The sequence below is a fragment of the Balaenoptera ricei genome, chromosome X (assembly GCF_028023285.1).
Source record: "Balaenoptera ricei isolate mBalRic1 chromosome X, mBalRic1.hap2, whole genome shotgun sequence".
Lineage (NCBI taxonomy): Eukaryota > Metazoa > Chordata > Mammalia > Artiodactyla > Balaenopteridae > Balaenoptera > Balaenoptera ricei.
Genome location: NC_082660.1, coordinates 11,914,154 through 11,931,526, shown reverse-complemented (window position 1 = coordinate 11,931,526; position 17,373 = coordinate 11,914,154). Strand labels below are relative to the sequence as shown.

General features: G+C 40.2%; 1 protein-coding gene across 3 annotated transcripts in view; it reads right to left on the bottom strand.

Annotated features, from left to right (window-relative positions):
* The window catches only part of GLRA2 (glycine receptor alpha 2), a 190,496-nt gene that overhangs the window by 105,917 nt on the left and 67,206 nt on the right, over positions 1-17,373 (bottom strand). For all 3 annotated transcript variants that reach the window (XM_059910774.1, XM_059910775.1, XM_059910776.1), the window contains exons 5-7: positions 5,094-5,176; positions 2,267-2,404; positions 439-653 (exon numbers count right to left, since the gene is read on the bottom strand). In XM_059910774.1, the coding sequence (XP_059766757.1) occupies positions 439-653; positions 2,267-2,404; positions 5,094-5,176 (436 nt within the window). The remainder of the gene's footprint in view (positions 1-438; positions 654-2,266; positions 2,405-5,093; positions 5,177-17,373) is intronic.

Below are 17,373 nucleotides of genomic sequence, written 5' to 3'. Positions count from 1 at the left end.
TTAAGTCAGTCTTTTATTACTGTAAATGACTTCACTGAGCATGTGAATCACAATAGCCTCCCCAGTAACTACTTGACAATACAACGTAAGTTACATCAATCTTACTCCAGTTCCTGCAAGCTTCATGCCTCATAAACAACATGAGGTCAGAAGTACTCAAGGGCTTCTTAGAATTCCTGAGACATGTTTCTGCCTCCACTCATTCCTCTTCTCTCTCAACCCTGAATCCCCTTTCCCCTAATTGATCTGATTATGAAGCTCCCCCATGTCCTCAGAGCTCTAACTCTCAAACTCAGCTTTCCATTCTCTTCTTACTGCGTTTGCATCTCCAACAGTGCTGCAGGGTAGCAAACATTTCTGTCTTCACAGAATTCTCCAGCCCGTAGACCTTTGACAAACGTCTCAGGTCACTTGTTGTCAAGTGAGGAGTTTTCTTACCTTTGGCAGAGATGCCCTGGAGCCTGAACTCTGGGTGGTCATCGTTAAGACTGTCGTGATGCCCAGTGCAACTCTGGCAGGGGCTGCATCCATGTTTATCCAAAAAGAGACCCAGGACAAAATGACTATCAACAGACTGGGGATGTACATCTGGATCAAGTAATAGCCCATCTGGCGTTCCAGGTGAAACTTAACCTCGATGCAGGTAAACTTTCCTGGAAACAGGAAGTGATGATTTAAAATCCAATTTGAATTTATCTTTCCCATTCCAGCCTCCCACTTTATTTTTATTAAAAAGGAGCATTAAAGATGGATTTGAAAGATTGCACAAAACGCTGACACTACACACCCAATTCAACTCTTTTCCAACTCAGCCCGTAATGGAAATGACAGTGTGAGAACGAGTGATCTAAAGAGTCACTGGACCAAAACCATGTGGCCTACTTAATTTTCAAATCTGTGCTTGTTGCAGCCTGATTATTTAGACAGAGCTTCAGAATTTTCTAGACTATCCATTGGAAAGAAAATATTCATGTTTTGTGGGGGTTATAGTATGTAATATATAGGATATAATATATAACCTACAGCATATATGTATAGCATATGCTACACAGCATATAATATATAACATATAATATGAAATAGTTGAAACCATTCCTTCCCAAGTAGTAAAGTTCACATGGGGCTCCTAAAGGATTTGGATAATTGTGTATCTATCTTTGTGTTACCAATAGCAAAAGAAAAATATACATTTGTAGAAACCATGAATATAATCTAGTCACTGTAAAAATTTCATAACCTCCTGGGTAATTGCTTGAGGACATTTAGAATGGTCCTAGAATCTGTTTACAGTGTTGCATTGCCTATAAAATACAGTGCGTATAAAGATATTAAAACTTGTAACATACTATTAAGAGACAGATGTTCCTGCCCCTTACCACTTTCCTTCCTCTTTAATTGGCTTGGAGTTAGAAACACAGAAGGTAATTTAGCTTAGCTCACACAAATTATGAGATAGGGTTGGGTTCTTCTTGGCCAGGAAGAACACCTTAGAGTCAGGTTTTAGTTATTTCATAGGAAGCATTGTTGACTTCTGGAACAAGTGTTCATGGGCCAGAGCAGTCACTGAACAAACCATCATGTCTCGACTGCCTCTCTTTGATCAGCTGTGTGGCATCAAAGACGAGGGCGTTCATAGGAAAAGCTATCAACTTTACTGGGCGGGCATAATCTTCCAGGGAACAACAGATGCCCACTTGTTGCTGCTACCTCACATTCTCCCCCTGCCCCATGTGTCTGTCAGCACCACTGACAATGCATGACTTTAGAGCCAGCTGACTCCCCGCAAGCTGATTTTCATGCACGCTGTCTATAGGACTGGAGAGTACAACAGCTGTATTTCTGGGTTTGCAAAGACCTATGCTATTATTTCTGTCTTCCACTAAAGCAGAGAGTGCAAATTGACCTGAGGAGCTAACGTCAAGAATGGATGCTGGGAATGGGCCAGAATTCATACACTTCCTGCACCATTTACAAGGTCTCATACACTTTTCCTCAGACTCATTTGATAGTAGATGGTCAGCAAGAGAACAGCAAAAGATCCCCAAATCTCTTTCCTTCTCTCTTTTGGAAAAATTATCTGTTGGGCTCCCTGACCTGTTCGAAAGGATATAGGCATCTTATGTGTTGAGGGGATTTTGAGCCAAGCCCAGGACAGTGCCTTGTAGCTCCACTTTCTTGGTAAATATGCAGCAATTAAGGTGATGGGATATATACTCCAAGTGGCAGATGGAGCCCACTTGGGTTTAGCAGCTCAAAGGAAACTTACCAGTGTTGTAGTGCTTTGTGCAGTAGCCGAGCTCCTTCTCTTCTTTCAAAATGAACTGAGGCAGGGTCAATCCTTCAGCAACTTGAACTGGACCATCACTTAACCACTCAAATATCAGGTCATTCATCGTGTACCCAACTGGAGTAAACAAATCAGAGTGAAAAATTGAATGCATCTTTCCAAGAAAGCTTGAAAGTCTAGCCATGTAAAGAAACAAACAAGGAAATCATCTAAAGCAGACATGCTCAGTCAATTCAGGAGCGTTTTTTAATAAAAGAGCTGCAATCATCATGACAACTACATGTCATTGGAGCCAAAGAAATGGAAGACAGCAAGCTATTTCTGAATGATTTTTTTTTTCTGTGTAATGGGAGAATGGAATTTATAAAGTCCATTTTTCTTCTGCCCACTCTATCCACTCAGTGTTTCTGAAGAACAAACAAGTAAACAAACAAAAATCCTTTGAAGATTGTCTTTACTTGAAAGAGCTGTGTCTGTGGATATCCATTAAGACAATGCAGTTCATGGCACCAGTCTCAGTATTTCAGATGAAAAGCATTCCTTTTTTTTAAAAAAAAGAGAATGGATTTATCACAGGCCTGCTTAAAATATTTCCATTGCAAACTTGGCCCCTCTCCTAGGGTCTATTAGCTTTGTTTTGAGAAAGTTTATGTTCAAGTCCTTATGGTCAATCCTCAGTTACTTTAGCAAGTGGGGAAGGCTATAGGCAGGTAACCTAAGAGGAAGCTGTGGGATATGCAAATCAAGCATATTCATTTGTGCTAGTGTCTTGCTAAAGGGGCCCACACATCACAGTGATTAATGTGAAGTAAAACAGATTCTCTGTTATATAAAGTCATATTGTTATATGACTTTTGAACCATCCAAAGTAAGATTGTTATCAGTTTAGTAAACCAAAGTTAGCTGTTAGTCTCCAAGCTCCTGCTAACTAGGTCATTATGTCAAGGGCTTCTGGGTTTTTTACACCCCGGAAATGAAGGCTACTCTTTTTTCAGGCATCAGTTCTCTCCCCTCTTTCTTTATTTGTTATATTTGAACTCTAAAAGGAGATTGAGGAGGACAAGGGTTATTATGTGAGGTTTTGGCTGGCCAGTAACCTCAGCAAGTTTATTAAGTTTATAGATTCTTATTCTTGTTTACTGCAAGGTAGTGACTCACCAAAGCTACCCAGAAATCAATGGCAAAGTTACTTGGAATCTACTTTCCTCTTTCTTTGGGCCACCTTTTCCATTCAAAGCCAGAAAATAAAAACAAGCAAGGAATCACAAAGGGGACTTCGTATAAGCACTGATGGTCCACAAAGAGAATGGCCAACCCTATCTCTTCCACATCAGTGCTGCATGAGCCCTTCTTGGGTATCTCCACCAAATACTAGAAGCTTGCCAAACACCCCCTATTCTTGTCTGGTCGGCTTCTTGCTGACCACTACAATAATAGTCCTTGTCAGCCACCCGGAAACCCCAGCTGGGGGCAAACAGAAGAGGTAAAGATGTGGGGAAGGAGGACGTAATATGAGGGTAGAAAAGTAAAGAGCAATTCCCACCCTTCACAGTCAAAGTCAGTGGTAAACACATCACTGCTTCTTTGATTTCATTACTTCTAGGTCCTGCAAGGACCAAGCATATTTACTAATTGGAGTTTTTAAGCCTTGGAGGAGCCTCAGAGGACAGCTATGGTTGCTGTTTTATAGAGAAACTAAGCGTTGGGTTGAGTCCGGGGAGAGGTGGGAGCAGTAGAGAAGCCACAAAGAAGGAATCATTATGTAGGGAAAAGTTTTTCTTAACTGTCTTCTCAAGAGAAGGGGCAATAGGGAAAAGGTGAATATATAAAGCCTATTGTAAGCCAGAAATTCTCATTTTATTCCTGACAACTTCTTCAAACAAGGATGTTTCATTATTTTGTTTATTTCTGTAGGAAGTTTCAAGGGAAATCTACAGTGATTTTAAATGATCAGAAGGAAACCCTGTCACCGCCTCTTTTTTAATAATAGTTGATATGTCTTTTTACATTTGTTATTTTTCTAAACCAAGAAGTTAAAAGTATTTTCTTGCCCCTGCCTCATTAAATCTCCTAACATCCCTGTAGGTCAGTAGCACTTATTATTCCCTGCATTTTACAAACAGAGAAACTGACAGAGCAAGCCAGAAAAAATTTCATGTCTCCTGTCTAAAAATCCCATTACCTTGGAGGCATCAGCAACTTATGGCACATGTCAAAGATTTCAGTGGCATCAGGGCCACGGCATAAAGGGGACAAAGTAGTAGCATTTTTCTATTCCCTTCACCAGGCCTTTGGCTATCCATTGCCCATCTAAGGGAGATGCCTTTATTCCATATCATCTCATGCCCCTCAGTTTTGCATCCTCCTCTGGCTAAGGCCCCTGCGTCTTGTCCTCAAATCAATTATCCCTTCCTGCCAAAATTCCTTTGGGGTGAAGGTCTATACAAGCATTAAGATAGAAGGAAATACAATTTACTGACTAGAATGTGATTCATTATAGAGGTTAAATGACTAATAATCTTAATTTTCCCAGGAGACATTTTCATTTCAAAGAAAAGCTTACTAAATAAGGCTCATTTTTTGAGGAAGGGCAAGTTATTTGGCATTTTACCTCGAAAAATGGTCTTCGCTCTATTGGATATAAGACATGCACACACACTTTTGCTTGTCCTTCCCTTAAGGACCTCGGGAGTTGTTAAGTAGGTAGAGAATGAGTCTTACGGGTTTTTTCTCCTTAATGACACATTGAAAGAACCAGGTCATTGGTTAAAACAAGCAGGTGGTCATTTCAGTAGTAGTGACTTACAACTCTCCAGCTGCATTGTACACGTCTGGACATCCATTGGAAAATTCTTCAAGTCCATGGGACAGGATAAGGTCAAGGTGAGCCTTAGCAGAGAAAAAAAATTTTAAAAACAAGTTTTAAATTTTTGAGGTCTGGTTCTTGAGAAGCAAACCAAAAACACATTTGGCATTAAGCAGAGTGACACTGATTCAAGTACTGAAGTCTCAGCTCTCACTCAGGACAATGCTTTCTAATTTTCAAATGAACAGTAGTCATTGGTAAATTTTTAAAATACTATAGAATTTTGCTGTAACCCCATACTCTCCACTTCCCATCTTCCAGCCTCTGAGTCTCATCTCCCCAGTGGCACTGGTTTCAAGTTTATTCTAGAATCAAGAAGAGCACTGAGAAATAGTGTAACAAGAACCGTGGGCTCTTCTTACACACACTGATGTCCAAAAGACGTAAAGTTTATACTGCTTTAGAATTGGACAGGTGGGCTTTGCTTCAAAGACAATAAATGATGTGATAAGCGTAATTGGTTGTGATAAGTATTCGCTCTCCTTCCATCAGGTGGGCAAATACTTCAGTATCTTTTCATTTGCTAACTACATGGATAGGTCAGTTGTACATTGTAGCATTCATTCTAGAATTTTGACAAATCTGGAGCGGGTAATCCTTGATCTAAAAAAAAAAAAACAAAACCATTTGAGGATGGTGGCTTGTATAAATACATAGTCTTCTCCTCTCTGCACCCTGGGGGGACTACTATGCTCCCCCTTTCCTTAACTTTCCAAGCTCCAGCCAGCTCTGATTAAGTCTTTTATCAGGATATTGATTAAGCCACCACCTCTTTTCTACTATTTCCTTTTTTAGTCCTCAAGGAAATGGTACACACCTCTTGCTCTTCAGTTTTTCTATACCTCAGAGATTCAAGGGAGGAAATTAAGGTTGAGAATCAGCAGACCTGTGTTCCCATCAGCAGACCTGTGTTCCCTTTCAGGTACTGCCTCCAGCTGCCTCTGTCCCCAAAGCAAGACCTTAAACTCAGTAAACACGCATCCTCACCAAATGATGGGGTAGGATCAAATGATGCTTATTGCCATTTAGCTCTAGTACTAGAATCCATGTTATTCTGAAGTTCACTGCTCCAAGTTCTGTTCATTTTCTCTCAAACATCTTTTCTATCCATAGACCCTTCTAACTCTTACACCATTACCTAAACTCTCCCTTTCTGTCATGCTCTCCCCTCCCGGGTCCCTTCTCTTTCCTTTCTCAGCTTCATGTTATACTTTCTATACAAGCCAAGACAAAATTAAAAAAAGAGTGGCCCAGTTATTTTAAAGAAAGAAAAGATTTGGGATTTGAAGTGAGGTTAGACAAAGAATCCATGCTGACAGTCTTCAAAATCATCAAAATACAACAGTGACTGGGAAAAGCAAGATACAAAACAGTGCAGTATAATCTCAATTATGTAAATATGTTTTCAATATTGGAAGTAAACACAACACTATATTAAGAGTAGATATTTCTGGTTGGTGGGATGATTCTTTTTTTTTTTTTACTCTGTTCATTCTGCATTATCTATATTGACAAGTGTAGGCTATTCTAAGATGTCCGTCTTTATGTAATTAAACATGCCTTTCTTCAAACAATAGCTGAAGGGTAAAATTATTAAATTATGTTTTATTCAATAATGTTTTGCTATATTATAATTATATTATTATTATTAAAATTTTGCCACAAACATACAGTATTTCACCTTCATTGCTAAATAAATTACCTACCTTCTCTGAGCTATTCTGAGAACACAAATACCATGTTTCTAAAGGAAAAACAATAGTTTTGGGTTCTAACCATCTGAGTTAAAATAACATTTTAGACAGGAAAAATAATTTTTGTCAGTTGTGGAGTTCATTTAGAGATATCAGTATAAATATAGTTAAAGATATTTAAATTTCTTCCCAGCATAAAGACTTTTTTTTTTGAGATTTTATTTTATTGAGATCAATGCCATGAACTCTTTAAAGTAAGGGAAGAGTAAAAGAATCAAAATGAAAATCTCTAATAATCAAAAAATTTAAAAAATTTGACACTTTATTAAGGGAGGGGAATCTCAAAAGGATCCGTGGGTTTAAAACTGTTACTAACACAGTAAGAATCTATTTATTCTTTTCTATTTTTTTAAAGAGGAAATATTTACATCAAACAAAAATATGTCCATCATATAAAAATAATCAGAGGGCATGTGTATAGTTTAAGTGAATCAAAACTAGAAAACTTGGAAATTTCATTATGATTTTGAAAAGTTTACTTTTGAGAAATTAGAAAATAATAATAGCAAAAATGAATACAGCTTAAAAACATGCAACAGGAAATTCAGTTGTATTTTGTTTGCTATTGGAAACAACCCAATTTTAGTATTCTTAATCATAGGTTTGCTGAATACAATTCTTTTGTGAAGTGAACTTTTCACATTTATTTAGGGGGAAGAGGCTTCAGACATGATATTTCTGCCTTTGTGGCAGATCTAACAATCCTATAGGAACCCAGAATTTTTGGGGTCAAAACTATTAACAGCCATGGAAAACCCCCCTGAGAGAAATTCCCAATGAGCATGAAACTCTCTCTGAATTTTGTCTCAGCTGAGAACTCAGTGGGTATTTCCCTTCTTCCTTATTTGTTTTTCTAATTTCCTTTCTAGGTAGGTTTTGTATGGGAACCCAATGGGTGCCAGTAACAAGGAGGCAAGTTAACAGCTCCCCACTTTGCTAAATCACGTCATCCGCTGAGCAAATGGGAAGCGATTGGAAAGATCTAATCAGTTCTTTCATGGCCAAGACAGCCCATAATTTATGATGTCTAGTGTACCACACATCTGCAGGCCTAAAACTCAGACTTGCCTTTTACTTATTTTTTTCCTTTTCATTGAAGTATATATTAAACACAGTTAAAAATACACAAATCTTAAGTTACAGCGTGATACCTTTTTGCACCTATACCCACCTGTTTAACAAGCACCCAGACCAGATTTAGAATATTCCCATCACCCCCAGAACATTCCCATGTGCTCTCTTCTCAGTCAAGAACCTTCAAAAGTAACCACCACTGCTTTTTTTAAAAGCTATTTTTTAATTTAAAAACATGAGTTTTGGGGAAAGAACGAGACGATATTATTTTGTACAGAGATGCAGAAATTGCACCAAATAAGACTGACACATACAACATATACTAAAATGTGAACTATTTTTATCCCCTTTACTCTGGCTCTCCATCTTTTTTTGGGGGGGGGGTCTCACAGAATTAAGTATTTTTATTGAAAGTCAGATTTTTTGCTAGCAGACACTGCCTACAGCATGTCAGATTTGCTCTCCTCTTCCTCACCATCTAAAATATTAAGGCCATTGCGTGTGAAGGCAGTGAGCTGAGGCCACCCATCTTCCATTTGACTTTTCTTAAAGAACTCATTTCCTGAAGCATTGTCACGCATCCCCCACTGTCATTGTGGTGACATGCATGCACTCAGGGCGCCCCTGCTCCTGTTTGCACAGGGAAGGAATAAAGTTCCCTTATAGAGGCCCTACTTCTTTATAGAGAGTAAGAAGGCTGAGTGAACATTTTGATTTTAAAGGCAAGAGGGTAAGACAAAGCACAGGAAGTCAGCTTCCCCCCAAATCTCCCTCCCCTTCCTTACTACTCTCCTATTCAGTTCACCTTGCCATCAAACCAGCTCTTGGGTTTACACCTTACTTAAAGTTTAAAAGACTGATAGATGCAGACATTGTAAACTGAGTTAATGTTATAATTTTTTACATCAAATATATTTTTTAATTTACTTATTTCTCTCCTACGCAAGGTTCTTCCCTTATGCAAGAACCACAAAGGCTACAACTCTCTCTTTTTCACCATCTAAAATAATGCTTTGAACAGATTAGGTATTCAATAAATATTTGTTGAGCAAATGAATGTATCTTCATCCTCAAGCTCTGTGGGAGAACTTAAGGCTTTTATTCAGCAGAAATGGGAAAGGACAAAGGATTTAGAAGAGAAGAAGGGTCATCTGAGCCCACGGGGTGTTGCCAAATTCCCAGACTGGCAAAAGAAGCCAGAAAGCTGGCCTGGCCCTTTCTGTAAGTTGCTAGCATTTCTAGTGGGAACTAGAAATAAGGCAAATCAAGCTGCAGGAAAGCCCGAAGCCCTGTCCACCTGTCCTTGAGCCTTGCTCAGGTAGCTGGGTCCACGGCCAGGACTGTTCTCCTATTGCTAGAAGCATACGGACTAATCACTTAACTTTATAACGTCATGGCAGACAGGAGGTTCCTTGACTCACAAAGCAACTACTCGTTCATAAGGCACTCAGTATTAGAAGTGGAAGTCCATTCCCAGCAAAAGATTCTTGAGGGAAAAAAAGCCATTTGAAGAGAAAACGAATTTTCAGGTGGAATTACGAATTGTCATTAGGGATCTTCCTGCTTAAGGCAAAGATTGCCAATGTCCTCTTTTGAGAGAGTTAATTCTGATGGTTATAGTAGCCTGTCTTGTTTGGAAAGGAAGGGTGAAGGGATACTTCTGTGTTTCAGGAAAAGCAAGAGTCTCAGGCATATTGCTGCTGTTCCTCTGTCAGAGACCATGCTTAGCACACTCTGTGTAGCACACTGCAAACCCTAGCAGTACACAGAAATATCAGAGGGGATAGAACCTATGGTGTTCTTTTAGGATTAAAATACTTAATAAGGAAAGATAAAAATTCAAGTGATGTCGATAGTATTGATAATCATTCTCTGAGCACCTGCTGTAGGTCAGGTGCTCTCATTATTTTGCAGTCATGGAGTACCATCCCACGAGGCACACAGCATTCTCTCTGTCTTTGAGATAAGCACATTGGAGCTCAGAGAGGTTAAGCTGTTTTCCCAAAGTCACAAAACCAGTAAGCAACCAAAGTTAGATTTGAACCCAACCTTAATTGATGTCAAAGTTTATTTATTATTTTCCACTCTACCACGTTTCCTCCTTAGAAAAAGAATCTGTTATCATCCTCTTTTGTCTGTGAAGCTAGCAGAATAGGTTGTAGACCTTTCGTTTTTTCTGCAGGCATCCCGGCTTCCCATGACTTTTCCTTTTAAAAACTCCTCCAGCCTCTCCTGGCCACCTCACAGAGGAGAAGCACCATTGACTGGGGATCCGGGGGCCTGGGTGGTGGACCAGGCTTACAGAGAAAGAGCAATTTGACCTTAACTAAATCTCTGGGCCTCATTCCTCACCCATGACCCCATCCTGCTCAAAATTTCTATGATTCTAAACTGTAAGTGACAGTGACCAGCATGAAGGTTTCCTCTTATAGGTGAATTTCCACTCTTGAATATGATGAAAGCCTTAAGTCCAAATAATAATGCTTCTTAAAATTGGAACTTTCTGGCAGTCTGGGTATATAGGTGAGATATTTGTTGCCCCCATAGGGCTTTGTCATCCAACATCCTAGAATGCTATCCACTCTTTCTCCAAGAACATAAGGACAGCCTTACTGTACAATGTAGGTCTATTGACGCTTTCCTCTCAGGTGTACCTGGAAATCTCTAAACCATGTGACATTCTAATGTCAGGGATATTTGACAGGATGCATCATGTATTGAACAAGAGTGTCCTCCTAACCTACCTAGACCTTAAGTGAAATTAGCGTGGGGCAAGTTAGAAGTCAAGTTAAATGTGCATCACTTTTTTTTTTTTTAAAGATTTTTTTGACGTGGACCATTTTTGAAGTCTTTATTGAATTTGTTGCAATATTGCTTCTGTTCTATGTTTTGGTTTTTTGGCCACGAGGCGTGTGGGATCTTAGCTCCCCAACCAGGGATCAAACCTGCACCCCCTACATTAGAAGGCAAAGTCTTAAGCACTGGACCACCAGGAAAGTCCCAAATGTGCATCATTTATACAACTCACACATATGGGGAGAGGGAGGGAAGAGTTAGAGGAGTCATTGGATTAAAAGACCCCACCAGGCTGGTTGTCTGATCAAGATCTCCTTTAGCACCATGGGTTTCAAATTCTGGTGGGCGTGTCATCCGAAGGGCTTAGTAGAGAATGCAGGTTCTCAGGCCCTCCTGAGGAGTAGCTCAGGTAAACTGATGCTGGTCTTGTGGAGCACATGTTAAGAAGCTCTACTTCAGCATGTCCCAAGGGAGGACTTTTATTTACTGTCCCTGTGATGGACTAAAAGGAGAAAAATTTGAAAGGGAAATAGGAAGGGATTGAGAAAAGGGGTCTGTGATTTTTCAGTAGCTCTAGCACTCTCTTTGGAAAATATGACTTTCTACTTGAAACCAGGTCCGGACAATGAGGCTCAAGTAGGCTTCTAAGTGATTGGACCGGGGGTAGTGAGACAAGGGGGGTTAATCACGAGCCTCAGTCACCATGGAGTGGCATGCTGGTAAGGTCAAGGCAGTAAAAACAAGGTCAGTTCGTTGGCAACCAAGAATATGGTGGGTGTGGCTAGAAAATTGGGAAAGCTGCTAAGAGGGGTGGAAGGTACAGCAGAGAGGAACCCAGACCAGATGCTTATTAACACACACGAGTGTGCAAAGGTAGACAGTGGAACTGTACTCAGGGCGCTGTCTCTGGTCTCTGACTAGAAAAATCAGCCACTGAGAAATTTCAAAGGAAATTGGGGTGGTGGCTGCAACATTCACTGGATGACCCCCAACTAAAAATTTACAAAAGCTCCTGGTACTGAGCAGGGAGGAGGTCAGAGCGTGCAGGAAGACCAGCTCCAGGTCTTTAGTGAGGAGGGATTCGTGTTAAACAGAACTCCACCTGGGCTGTGATCTAGTACATCCATTTAGCAATTTTTGGCAAGCATTTATTGAGTGTCATGCTTATCAGACACTTGAAATAAGAGTTTCTCTCTTGAAGGAGATCATAGTTTAACATTACTAAGATATTATTAATATATATGTGTATATATGTGTGTGTGTACATACATATATTCTTTTAATGGAGTCTATCCCAATAGTTCTGCATTTATTATTCAACTTTTTAAAGTTGCTTTCAAATTCTCATTTAAAGAATCCTTCCAGATTATGTAAATCAGACATAGCTGAACTAAATCAAGTAAAAGGCTTTTCATGACTCCCTTGGGGCCTAGATAAGCGCTCACACTGATTGGGTAGAGCAGATAACCTACCCTTCCAGACCTAGGTCCTGAGAGGGCCCTTTGGGTCTGTCAGGAAAGTATGACTTGCGATAATCACTTGATGATCCTGAATCAAAACTCAAGGTACCCGCGAAAGGATCTTTGTCCACAGAGAACAAAAGTAATTGGTCCAAGTTTGGCTAGGCAGGCAAGGCATGAAGTGTGGCTGTGCTTGTTTATATAAGTAAAGGTTGAAAATTCATGGCTGCCAAGTATAATGAGCTAATAGACATTTAGCTAAAGGCTTCCGTGACTATGAAGATGCAAATCTAGGGAGAGTATAGTGTCTCAAGTACCCTTAGTCGTTTCTTCCTTTGTGTATATGAGTTGACAGATTCTCAGGTTCCCTACGGATATCCCTGAGAGCAGACTTTGATACTGAGAGTATCAAGCGGAAGGATGAACCTAGGTGGATAATGGGGCTCGGAACCCTGTGGCTAGGACACCAGAGAGAAATCATTTTTCCAGTATTGTCTAGGGCTGAAACTAAACCCCAGGTTGGTCGTAAGCTGTGCAGTTAGACTCTATCCCCTTAGTTAATTCCAAATAAATATAAAACCTGTTTTTCCATGTTGACCTTGGGATTTTCAGGAGATGAATGGCAACACTGCCGGTTCGTCAGCTGTTCTACTCCTCTCCCCTGATTAAAATGCCAGTGGCTGACTAGGAAGGTCCACGTTTACCAAACATTATAAAGGCATCACAGAAAATACCCATATGCATTGAGCAGTACTAGCTGGGAAGGACAGAAATACAATATCTGCTCCCATCTGTGCCTGGTCGCTTCAGAAAATGTGCACACATATGGTGGGCCCATGTTAATTAAGTCCAAATATGGATTGGATTCAACTTGGAGAGCGACTGATAAATCTGCAGCTAAAACTTTTCCAAATGTTTTGATATTTCCTGAACAAAAATGTTTTGAAGGTGGTGAATGGGAGAGGGCTAAATGGAACACCATCAGAAAGAAGAGCTGAAATTATCAAAGATTCATATAACCAATTCTGCCCACAGTTTAGTTACATTTTAAATTTCAGTCATATCACAGCTAGCATTTATTTATACAACCAAATATTCATGAAGGTAAAATGTTATTAGCCTGCACATTAAAATAATGACAACTGACTTGTCCACAGTCACTCTATTGCCTCAGTTCACAGGTATTTAATGGTGACACTGAGGTGAAAAAAGAGGGAATAGCACTGTATAGCAATGTTTTATTTGGGATTATTTTACTTTTGGTGAAAGAGAAAAAGAACAAGTGCTTGTGAACTGCAGATATGGTTTTAAGAAAACCAAAGTAACTTTTCATCTGCTGACAGCTGAGAGCAAAATTGTGTTACTTTGCTGGTATTTTGCTGCACTAAGACTTCTGCTGTGGTAACTGGCGGAGAGTTGCTGGCCACTGTTTCTGGTGGCAAAGGTTGGAGAGAGAACGGAGTCTCGGTCAGATGATAGGATGGTCCATTCTTGATTAGATAACACTTTGAAACCAAGCACAATTCCTTAGTTGACTCTTAACAAGCAGCTAAAGAGGGGGCCCAAGCCATTATCTGAAAAAAAGATGCAACTATCACTTCTGCTAGGAGCGCTATACCTCCCAAAGGAAGGAAACCCAAGGCACAGAGAGTAGTCATCTGCTTGGGACTCATGGAAGGTGAGTGGAGCCTGAGGGTAACAGGTACTGAGTAAGGAAATGTCCGTGTGTACGGGTTAGGAAGAACGGGGAGAACTGTCTCGCCACTCCCCTCCCCTTATCCTACAGCCAACCCAGGGTGATTATGACATTCACTGAACATTTAGTATGAATCGGGGACTGAGGAAAACTGCAGATCAAAGAAAAAGTAAGTGACTTCTCATGGTCACTTAGTAAGATTGGATTTGAACCCAAGTCCTCCTGAACTTCAGAACTGACATCTGCCCCACCCCCATAGTGTTGTCTTTAATCCCTTAGCTCACTTTTTGCTTTCTATCTTTCATCTAACTGCTCAAATTTAGCAAACTATCTCCACTAAAATGAAACATCAAATAAAACATTTGTTCTGCTGTCCTTGGAAAGGGACGATCAATCCCATATGGGACGGCCTTGCTCTGAGTGTGTGTCACGTGTAGAATTTCACATAATTATATATGTCCTTAATTGTCTTTCAGTGACTGTCCAATGATAAATGTTGTATCAGATGTTGGTTTGTAGTTTTAAATGCCACAAGCAAGGATAGACTTATTGGAAAGACTGTTGAGCTTTGAGGATAGACAATTTTTTCCCATTTTAAAATGAAGTGTCTTTCCTTTGAATTATGTGCTATGAGAATGCACTAAAGTAATTCATGCGTTTCATAAGAGCCATGGTGATATTATTTGTGTTTATTTTGGGATTAATGCCATCCAGGGAGCCTTTGAAAAGCAGCACTGTGGACCAGGCAGAGGCCCACGTCAACATAAGTTCAGCAGGCTCACCAGGACCTCTGAATTTCCTTTGGCTTCCTGCCACAGGAAAATTCAGGTGGTTAATAATGGCAGACTAGCCCTCGAACTCTGCTGGCTCAAATCTACCAGGTGATTTCCTTTAGTCTTACATATCCAGTTAATACTTATCCTAGCCAACCATCTTTGTATAATTGTCTGAAAGTATATAAACCCATAATTCATGAACACATTCTAAAATAATATCTCATGGATACTCCTGCTGGTTGAATCAGAGGGTACAAATGATCTAATCTGCGATTGGGAAATTTCTCAATAGGGAGCTCAGTATTAAGTATTTGTCACGGTGTAAACTATATGTTGACTATAAGGCTGCCTATTAAACCACAGGTAGTCCAACCTTCCCTACCCCACTCCAAAGTCAGTTCCTCTCCTCAGATATTCAGTTTGGGAGAAAAAGGTTCAAAGATCCAAAAGTAGTTTGAGATAGGCACCTTACAATTCAGAATCTCCTCTTGCTGACTCCCAAACCCTAAGGGACATGAAGGACCCACTCTTATTTCCTCATCCAGAAGGAGTTTTGCGGTTTGGGAAAGAGATCATTTTGAGACTTATTATAGACTTATGACGGAGCTAGAAGGAGCCTCAGACTTCATCTCATCTCCTGGTTCAATCTCATTTTATAGTAAGGAAACCGAGACTCAGAATGATAAACTGATGGGGTTAGAGAGGCTGGTCTTTGAACCTAGAGGATACAGTAAATGATGGAAGGAGGTGTGGCGCTCCTGATGCCCTAAGCTACCTTCTTGGTATTCTGTTCTTTGCACCATCACCTTCAGAGCAAACTGTAATGAATATTAATGCAGTGGAAAGTTACCTCCAAATGGAGAAAAACCTACTGGTTGCTATTGCTAGTCCAATCAGGCAAACAGTCAAGGAAAAGTGGTCATGCCGCCTGCCATGTATTTCATTGCATAACCCCCTTTTTTTCCTTCAAACAAGGGTAAAATCCTTACTCTGTTGTGTTTGAACCAGTATTATGCCCTTGAGTGTCTGTGTATTTCTGAACCCAATCAGGAGCTCAGCAGAGCTTTCCAGCGCTTTAAGAGAGTCTGTCATGTACAGAGCACACTTTCTAGACTTTAATGCTTCTACCATCAGACGCATCTTTTTTGAGGACCACTGTCCAAAAGTGCCCCCTCCGCACCACTTAGCTCAGCTCCTGCTGAAGCCACCGGCATATATGCGTGCCAGCACCTCCCACCCTCCCAACCTTCCTTGCCCTAGGAAGAAGGGAATCGTGGTTTCCATGGCATTTTCCAGCACTTCTCTGAAGCCTCATTGCTTAATTCTGATGTGGGCGCTTATGTTACAGTCATTAATTACTGCATTAAGTCAAGTCCCAAAACTAATGAGGATTTGGACACAGATTTGGAAAATGAGAATGTAATTTTGCCTGGATTATAGGATATAAAGATAAACATGGTCCAAATATGCACAGAGAGAATAAATCACAGCTTTGCATAGCTGCCTTCTAATAGAAAATATGGGCTTACATGTCTCATCACAATTGAGAGTAAGATAATCAAAGTATCACCATTGGTAACATTTAGGCAGGTCTTAGTTCACTGTTCATTCTATTTTCAGCTCTGACATCTAAATAAAGAATGTTCTTTTTTCCTATGCCATAAAAATCATTCTATAGCTAAAGTTAGAATCTTTGAAGTTCTTGTATCAGGCTGTAGGATGAGTCAAGGGTGGGAGGCTATGTTAGAAAAGTTGGCCTTTTATGTGTATGGATAGAGCTGGTCATTAGACAGGATTATTTGGGGAGCTCTGTTGGATGTCTGTCTAGAAATCTACACCCCACCTACTCTCGGTGGTGCCTGTCATCTATCATCAGAGGTAGAAGGCATGTCAATCCCCAAGAGTTCTCTATGACAACTCAGATACTACTGGGATGGTGGGACACTGAATCATCAACACCTGCAATTATGAATTGAATCAAAAGGAATTAACAAGTAAATCACCTCTAACACCATAAAGGAATAAGTTTCAGGTCAGATAAAGTTTGATGATGAGGGGCACAGACGTCTTGGTGATGCGGGGTGCTGTTGTGGAGGGTCAATCCCATAACTATTTATTGTTTGGAGAACTCTATGCAGTTGGCAGGTAGCATAGGGCCCCTAGGTACCTGGTCAGTAAAATAAAAAGACACTGAAGGCAAACAATAATGTCCGGAGATCATAGGGATCTATCCTGGTCAGTTTACTCTTTGTCTTAAAGACTGGGACAGAAAGCACAATCATGAAATTACAAGAAAATACCAAGGGCCCTAGAGTACAGGGCAATGCCACTTTTGACTATCTATGCATATAGCATAGAGTGTATTCTACTAAAGCTTTTAACCAAATCATCTCTTTTTGAAAGCTGAGGAAATAGAGGTTCGTTCAGGGAGAGAACAAATTTTCCCTAGGTCACACAGCTAGTTCTGAGGCCAGAGACCCTAGCCCAAGGGTGTTTGACTCTAAAACCCCAGTCTACTATAGTATCAGAAGGAACCAGGATAACATTCAACATCATAAGGTTCAGAGTAGGCACCCCGAACCATACAGCGAGCTGAAAACTGCAAGATGAAGAACATCTTGGTGCTGATTTTACACACTGTAAAATTAAACCAGCAACATAGTT